Source organism: Podarcis raffonei, chromosome 2, assembly GCF_027172205.1.
Source record: "Podarcis raffonei isolate rPodRaf1 chromosome 2, rPodRaf1.pri, whole genome shotgun sequence".
Lineage (NCBI taxonomy): Eukaryota > Metazoa > Chordata > Lepidosauria > Squamata > Lacertidae > Podarcis > Podarcis raffonei.
The window spans coordinates 7,138,911-7,147,406 of NC_070603.1; the positions used below are offsets into that span (position 1 = coordinate 7,138,911).

Below are 8,496 nucleotides of genomic sequence, written 5' to 3' on the forward strand. Positions count from 1 at the left end.
TGGGTGTTGTACCTGACGAAGGAAGACCACAGGAATGCCAGAAAGAAAGAAAGAAAGAAAGAAAGAAAGAAAGAAAGAAAGAAAGAAAGAAAGAAAGAAAATGTGCCTAGTTGAGAAGTTAAAAGCAATGCCTTTAGGAAACTCCAGCACTCTAAACTACAGGCTTCTATGGGATAATTATTCTAGAAGAATTTCGATGAGATAGTGATCTGACATGGTCAACTCTTCCTGTCTATCTCTTCCTGGCTCTATTTAAAGGTAAAGGGACCCCTCACTGTTAGGTCCAGCCGCAGACAACTCTAGGGTTGTGGCATTCATCTCGCTTTACTGGCCAAGGTAGCTGGTGTACAGCTTCCGGGTCATGTGGCCAGCATGACTAAGCAGCTTCTGGCGAACCAGAGCAGCTCACGCAAACGCCATTTACCTTCCTGTCAGAACGGTACCTGTGTATCTACTTGCACTCTGACGTGCTTTCAAACTGCTAGGTAGGCAGAAGCAGGGACCGAGCAACGGGAGCTCACCCCACTGTGGGGATTTGAACCGGCGACCTTCTGATCGGCAAGCCCAAGAGGCTCAGTGGTTTAGACCACAGCACCACCCACATCCCTTTACCTATCTTTATTACCTCCCTATTCTATCCCTTGTGAAAGTCTTTGATGGTTGCCTTTGGTGTGTGGTCTGGTGGCAAATGGCTAAAAACATGCAGTGGCCAGTATGTGTCTTTGATGTAGGGCAGGGTGGCTCATAGCTGAGCCAGCATCTATAAAATATCTAGTTTTGGAGCATAGAAGTTCAGAAATTCAGCATAGACTGTTGGACCCAGTGCTATGCATCGAAGGCTACCTGGGATTCGCTTTGACGCTTCTTCAGGGCATTTCATGGCCAGATTTAAGTGCTGCTTGGTAATGTTTATTTTACTTACTGTTCAGAATAAAAACTGTAATCTTCTCACCCACTTGCATTTGTATTGCTTCTGAATCTAATTTTAAAAGAACCATCATGCATTGGGCAAGACACAGAGTTAGAAAATTCCACTTACCAGTTTTACAAGTCGTCAGGACACTACGTTAGGTACATGAAGTGATGAAAATAATGGAAAAGGCCTCATGCCAGACATACCAAAGAGATTGATTCAGGCCAATTACCTGAGATCTCCAGCTGCCAAACCCAGCTCTCCAATGAGATAAAAAGGGGAAACACATGAGCTTCCCAGAGGATCCTTTCACCTTGGCTGTCCAGCAGTCTTGTCTCATCTCTCTCTCTCTCTCTCTGTTTCCTCTTCTAGCCCTGAGGAGAATTTTAGCACATCTTCAGCTGTTATCCCAGGTAGCTGAAATAGCTTTAGCATGGTTTCGGTCTCCTGGGGAGGTGGTGTAGGCTTTGGACGTGTCAGTGGTGGCTTTGGCAGCATAAGCCTCTATGGCTTAGGAGGTGGTGGTGGCTATGGAGCTGGCGCAGGTGGCATCCATGAGGTTACCATCAACCCAAACCTCCTGGTGCCTCTTAACTTGGAGATTGACCCCACCATCCAGAAGGTGAGGAAGGAAGAGAAGGAGCAGATCAAGACACTCAACAACAACTTTGCCTCCTTCATTGATAAGGTAAGTTTCTCTCTTGATGCCATCCTAAAAACTTTACGCTACTTTAAAACAAGTTTCTTCCCGCTACTGTTTAAACAAGCTCTACTGACAATATAGGGCAGCTATTTCTTTCCCTGCTTACTATATCCTACCAACATTTCCTTGCTAGAAATAGACACAGCCGTGTACAGTGGTAGTTCGGTTTTCAAAAGTCTCTGTTGATGAAAATTTTGGTTTTCGAACGCCGTAAACCCAGAAGTAAATGCTTCAGTTTTTGAACATGTCTCGGAAGTCGAACATGCCATGCGGCTTACGTATTGAGTTTTCTGTATTGATTGTTCGGTTTTCAAACATTTCAGAACTCAAACGGTCTTCCAGAACGTATTAAGTTTGAAAACCGACGTACCACTGTATTTTTAGAGCATCCTTGCTCTCACATCATGGATCCTTTCCTGATGGTTAGTCAGAGATGGGGAAGAACTACAAATCCCATTATCCCTGGTTATGAACAATGGCAGCTGTCTATAATGGGAATCAAAGGCTCCACACACCTGCTGTAGTTGGATCCAGTTTCATTCTCCTGGTGTAGTGCATTGGCACATTATGCAAGATCAAATTCTCTAACACTGAAGGTCTGGTTCTTCAGCTAAAACACACTGTGTCAATGGAATATGTTTAGATAGCTTTGTGTACCTTGCATAGTGTTCAGCTTTTGCTTGTCTTGTGAGAAAGACCAAGAGATGATGAAATTTGAAAAAGGTGCTCCCAGTTCATAGCTCAAGCTCTTAAAATGCTGTGCCCACTTATGCAATATGTGAGAGCAAAGGAGTATTTAGCATGGGATTGCTAGGAAGAAATGAACACATGGATAAAGATGGAGGTTGTAGTTGGAAGACCAGGTAGCCGTGCAAGATATCAGACTCCACTGCTTGGTACCTACCAGCAGATGAGAGCCCAAACTTCACCATGCTTTTTTTTTTTAAGCAACCAATAGATACAATTAGATGCATGTCTCAAAAGATAACACTTCCCAGTTTCATTCCTATATCTTTCCATTTATCCACCATCTGTAAAACTCCTGGACCTTCTGAATCATTTGATACTAACCACTCTTTGAGTTGCTATTAATACTAGCTCATTAGGTACAACCTGCTAGCTTCCTGTAACATTTTCTATGTAAAGTATTTGCTGTGGCAATTTCTTGCAATCTATTTAAAAACAGAAGGGAAAGATGTCAGGATATTACCTCCTTTGAAGGTGGTATAGCTTAGCAACCCATATTCTGTTTTGTATGTACACGATGCCAACATTCAACATATTTTTGTCTTGGTGGGATACATTCAGGTCCGTTTCCTGGAGCAACAGAACCAAATGCTAGAGACCACATGGAGCCTCTTGCAGGAGCAAAAGATCACCAGGAATAGGCTTAGGCTTATATTTGATCCATACGTCAGTGATATAAGAAGAGAAATGGATAATATTACAGGACAGAGACCACAATTAGACATGGAATTGAACATGCAGGATACTGTGGAGGACTTCAAGATAAGGTGGGTATTGTAAAATTATTAATATTGTTATCATCCTCATTTTTGCATGGTAGGGGGTTGGACTAGAGGATCCTTGGGGTCCCTTCCACATTTACAATTCTATCATAACCACAATTAATTTATCAATCAACTTCTGCACAATTATCTCAAGGCGGTGTGCAGTTAAAAACACAAACGAAAAAACCCCAACTAGTTTAAAGCATCACGACAGCAGATCTATTTAAAAGAAGACAATGCAAATTAGACACTCAGGACAAAGACCCATTTATCCAGTTAGGGAAGTCTGTTGGAACACAGTTGTTTCTGGAAAGTGCAGGTGGTGGGCGTTTTTCAAGAAGGAAGCTGTTCCACAACAGGGGCAGCCACACTGAAACCCCTGCTCCAAGTTACTTGCACATACTGCAGCAATCTGACTGAAGGCAAAAGATTGTAAAATAGACAAATGAAAAGGAGTCTTCTCCTTAGCTGACTGCCGATGCTCTAAATGTGAAGCAAAATCTCAGTCAACTCTCAGAACTGTTCGAAAACCAAGGTGCGGCTTCCGATTGGCTGCAGGAGCTTCCAGCACTCAGGCGGAAGCCGCGTTGCACATTCGCAAACCAGAACACTTACTTCCGGGTTTGCTGCGTTCAGGAGCCTGATTTGTTTGGGAGCCAAGCCATTTGGGAACCAAGGTACAGTGGTACCTCAGGTTACATACACTTCAGGTTACATACACTTCAGGTTATAGACTCTGCTAACCCAGAAATAGTACCTCGGGTTAAGAACTTTGCTTCAGGATGAGAACAGAAATCGCGCTCCGGCGGCATGGCGGCAGTGGGAGGCCCCATTAGCTAAAGTGGTGCTTCAGGTTAAGAACAGTTTCAGGTTAAGAATGGACCTCCGGAACGAATTAAGTACGTAACCAGAGGTACCACTGTATTACTGGAAGGCCTTGAAACTAGACCACAAGGAATCAGTTCACACACTCTTGTGCTAACATGTGGATCAGGTCTGAATTCTGATTTTGCTTCCTTTTTAGAAAACATTCAAATTTTAAAAAGAACAAAAGTAATAATAATATACATCTCAATATAACAATGTTGCAAATATTATAATAAAAAGACACACTTATCAAATATGGTTTAAAGAAAAGCAATAAGCCATCAAGCAAAAGCCAGACAATTCCACCAACCTTCTTTCTATGAATGTAGTTTTTAAAAGTAGTGAATAGAAGGAAACCATAGGCTTTCAAAATACCCAGTATTTTGCTGGCTTTTATTATTTTGTATCACAGTGCTGGAGTACCAAATAGGCTGTGTAGGCATAGGCATATGTGCCCCAAGCCTTTTAGGGGCCCTGAGACAACAGATCAAAAAAACCTTGATAGAAAATTGAAATCAAGCTTTCTTGGTTCAATGCTATCCCAGTAGAGCATGAGCACAACGGGGGTGGCCTGCAATTTCAACTGCCATGTGGTCTCTACAGGGCTTAACCCGGCACTGCTAAATCAGTTTTGCCATTTCAGCAATTTTTACAACAGCATCTTTGCTGTTCTGCTAGAGAAGCTGCCCTAGAAGTATACCTCTTGCTCACTACTGAAATCTTGTTTCTTACTTAATATGTTGCTCAGATGCCATAATAAAATACAATCAGGACTGAAAGATGAATGGATAGACAAAATACAAAGTTAGGCCTGACATCGAACCAACCAAGCACCAAAGAAATCTCTTGAGGTGACTGCATCCTCAATATTAGCAAGAATAGGACTTTTTTTTTTCAAGCAGGGTTGCAGATTGTTCTAGGGCCGCTGTTCTCAACCAGTGGGTCGCCAGTGTCGGACTACAACTCCCATCATTCCTGAGCTCTGGCCTTGCTAGCTAGGGGTGATGGGAGTTCTAGTTCAACAATATCCGGGGATCCACAGGTTGAGAAAGGCTGTTCTAGGGTTTCACTTTTCCATCTAGTACAGTAGAGATGGGGGAACCCTCCAGACATTGCTAGACTACCACTCCCATAATCTCTGACCCTTGGCCATGCTGGCTAGGATGATGGCAGCTGGAGTCCAGCAACATCTGAAGAGCCAAAGGTTCCCCATCTCTGAAATAAGCTTCAGGCTGCAAAGTTTCCTTACTCAGTGTGGACCAGTGCTTGAATGTGGTAGAGATGTGGGTGTCTTTCACCTTGGTAAGCCCTCTTTCTTCAACTTTTCCCCCATGTAGGAAATAGCCCAGTTGAAGGCCTACATTGCTGACACCTCTGTCGTTCTCCAAATGGACAACAACTGAAACCTGGACCTGAACAGCATCATTGTCGAGGACAAGGCTTAGTATGAAGACATTGCCAAAAGAAGCAGGGCTGAGGCAGCATTGTTGTATCAAAGCAGGGTGAGCAGTTCTCAAGTGTTGGGGAAATGGGTTTGAAAGGAGGAGCCAGGGCTCTAAAGCCATGTATCTAGAGTGGCCATGTATCTTACTTTTACAGAAGACAGTCCCTGTTTGAGGATATTCCTGTACCTCAAGGCATCCTCTCTTTGAAAGGCTGTCTGATCTAACTCCATGTAAAGATAAAGAACCCTAAGAAAGGAAAACATGGAGGTCGTATCAGTTTATTGGCTTCATGACTGATGGCTCCTTGTAAGGAAAGGAGATATATTTCTGAACTATAATTGCAATCAAACCACCACAGCACTTGTCTTACTTTTGTGTTTATGTTGAAGTCTTTCCAATATCATGCCATCTCCATAATAAAAATGCTGTCAATCTAAGCTGTGTGCATTGATTCTGACTGTGTGGGGCTCCTTTCATACAACTTGCCTTTCGGTGGAATTTCATTTGCACAAGAGACCTGAATTGGTCTATGAGCTCACCAAAGTTCTGCTCTGCAGCTTCTTTGGAAAAGAAACATGAAGGCTAAACTCTGAACCGTTATCAACATAAGATAGTATTCAACCAACTTGGCCATGCTCATTTATTTCACTGGGTCTACTCTGAGTAAAACTTAGTTGAATATCATCCAAAGGAAGCTGCCTCATACTAAGACCACTGATCCATCTAACTCACTGGTTTTCAATAATGGGGTAGAACCCACTAGTGGGGCACAGCCTGATCCAAGATGAATTGCAACAGGAGCACCAAGACCATGCAAATATATGGTCAGTAATGGGCCTTGGGATCTCAAATTTCAACAGCAGCATGTGCAATGATAAAATTTTGCGCCCCTCTGCCTCTCACACTCCATTCTAAATCATAGTTGCAGCTCCATACCCAGGGAGACCAAACCAGCTGCTCTCCCCTAAATCTGCCTCTGGTAAAAGACAAAAATATGGGTCCCGAAATGCATGTTGGTTCTGAGTCTGAAAAGGCTGAAGATATCTGACCTAGCTCATTGGCTGGCAGCAGCTGTGCAGAGCTTCGGACAGGAGTCTTTCCAAGCCCTACTGGAAGATGCTGAGAATTGAACCTGGAATCTTCTGTATGTAGAGCAGATCCTCTACTGCAAAGCTATGGCCCCCGCGCTAACTGGAGTCGTAAACTTTGTTTATTCAAAAATGTTTTTGAGAATGCGTAGAATGTCCTTCCTTCGTCAGCACTGAAGAGGGATTTTCCTAAGGTCCATAGCAGCGGAAAAAAATAATTTCCCCACCGTGCCTGCTCTGATCACATTAATTATCATCACACATGCACACACCTACACCTGATGCAATTTTCCAAACCTGCACATGGAATGCAAATGTGCATTTAATGCTCCCTGCCACGCCTCCAGTTGAAAGTGCTTTGATATGCTCTGAGAAAACCGGCTGCAAAGAAATCCTTTAAAACAATGCATCTCAAATTCTGATTCTACTGTTAGCTGCAGAAGACATAAAGTCAGTGGCGGACCTTGGGCTCTCAAATTTCAGCAGAGCCTTGTATAATGCCAAAATTCGGTGTACCCCCCACCTCTCACAATCCATAGTTGCAGTGTCCCTGAGGTTCTGTGCCCAGTGCAACCAAACTAGTAAAGGTAAAGGGACCCCTGACCATTAGGTCCAGTCATGACCGACTCTGGGGTTGCGGCGCTCATCTCGCTTTATTGGCCGAGGGAGCTGGCGTACAGCTTCTGGGTCATGTGGCCAGCAGGACTAAGCCGCTTCTGGCGAACCAGAGCAGTGCACGGAAATGCCATTTACCTTCCCACTGGAGCGGTACCTATTTATCTACTTGCACTTTGATGTGCTTTTGAACTGCTAGGTTGGCAGGAGCTGGGACTGGGAAACAGGAGCTCACCCCATTGTGGGGATTTGAACCGCCGACCTTCCGATCAGCAAGCCCAAGAGGCTCAGTGGTTTAACCCACAGCACCACCTGCGTCCCAAACTGGTAGCGCTCCCCTAAATCTGCCTCTGATAAAGTGGGAAGGTTGCAAGATCTGCACCATGTCATTACACATGCCACTCAGACAGTAAGGATGAGCGAAATGCCAATGTCAATTTCTCTCTGTTTCTCATTTTCCCAATCTTAAGTACAGGTCCCCACATTTCCATATCAGTTTGCACCTCTTTTTTGGCACCATTCATCATAAATTTAAATGCTTGTGTTTCAGAATTTGTCTTTTCTACAGACCACAAAACTCGGCGCCTCTTCATACGTTCTCTTTTGTACATGTAGGATTCTTGTTAAAGTGTCCACCTAAAAGTGTGAAGGGTGAATATAAGAAATAGGCATTTGACAGCATGTGCACCATATGAGTATGCTCATCACAGAGTTGGGGTTGGCTGTGAGCAAATGGATGCTGGTGAACACAGTTTTGTTGCCAGCTGGAGCATTTAAAGGCCCTACCTTGCCAGTCTAGTTTTGGATTGTTAAGACTTCTCAGTCAAGAACATTGAGGGAGGCATATTACTCTGTCTCTTGCATTTTCATCTTGTGATGGCTGGTAACTAATAGCAAAGCAGGGATTCAGGATGGAGAAATAAACACTAAAATACTGATGAATTACGGTGCAGAAATGTGGCAAAATAAACAGAAAAAAGAGAAGCCGAAAAGTTAGCTACCTTGGAGACATTTGGTCCAAAGGCAATTTACAGACATTCCCAATAAATAAATGAACAGAATATGATGCCATCAGAATATGATGCCATCGCAATGTGAGTTTTCAGTGCCCTTTCCACTGCATTGGCTGCTGTTTGCAGGGATGATCAGAATTTCAGCTTCATGGCACAGCATGTGTTTGGCTCTATCAAAAATTACGTGGGACGAGGATGTGCAATGGGGTCAGTGTTCATGTGGGACTGCCAACCCAGACATATAGTTCCAGCCACGCTTCCTTTGCTCAATGGGTCCAAGTAGTGCCATTTTTTTCTAGAGAAAGAGGTGCCAGAACTCTCCACGAATACCTCTCTTGTTC

General features: G+C 43.7%; 1 protein-coding gene across 1 annotated transcript; it reads left to right on the forward strand.

The window, feature by feature from the left end:
• The first annotated feature begins 1,264 nt into the window (after positions 1–1,264).
• LOC128409643 (keratin, type II cytoskeletal 75-like) lies at positions 1,265–5,397 on the forward strand. The gene is made up of 3 exons (XM_053380207.1): positions 1,265–1,601; positions 2,925–3,134; positions 5,332–5,397. Exons 1-3 carry the CDS (start codon positions 1,347–1,349, stop codon positions 5,395–5,397), a joined length of 531 nt encoding a protein of 176 aa, XP_053236182.1. The 5' UTR covers positions 1,265–1,346.
• Positions 5,398–8,496: the final 3,099 nt, after the last annotated feature.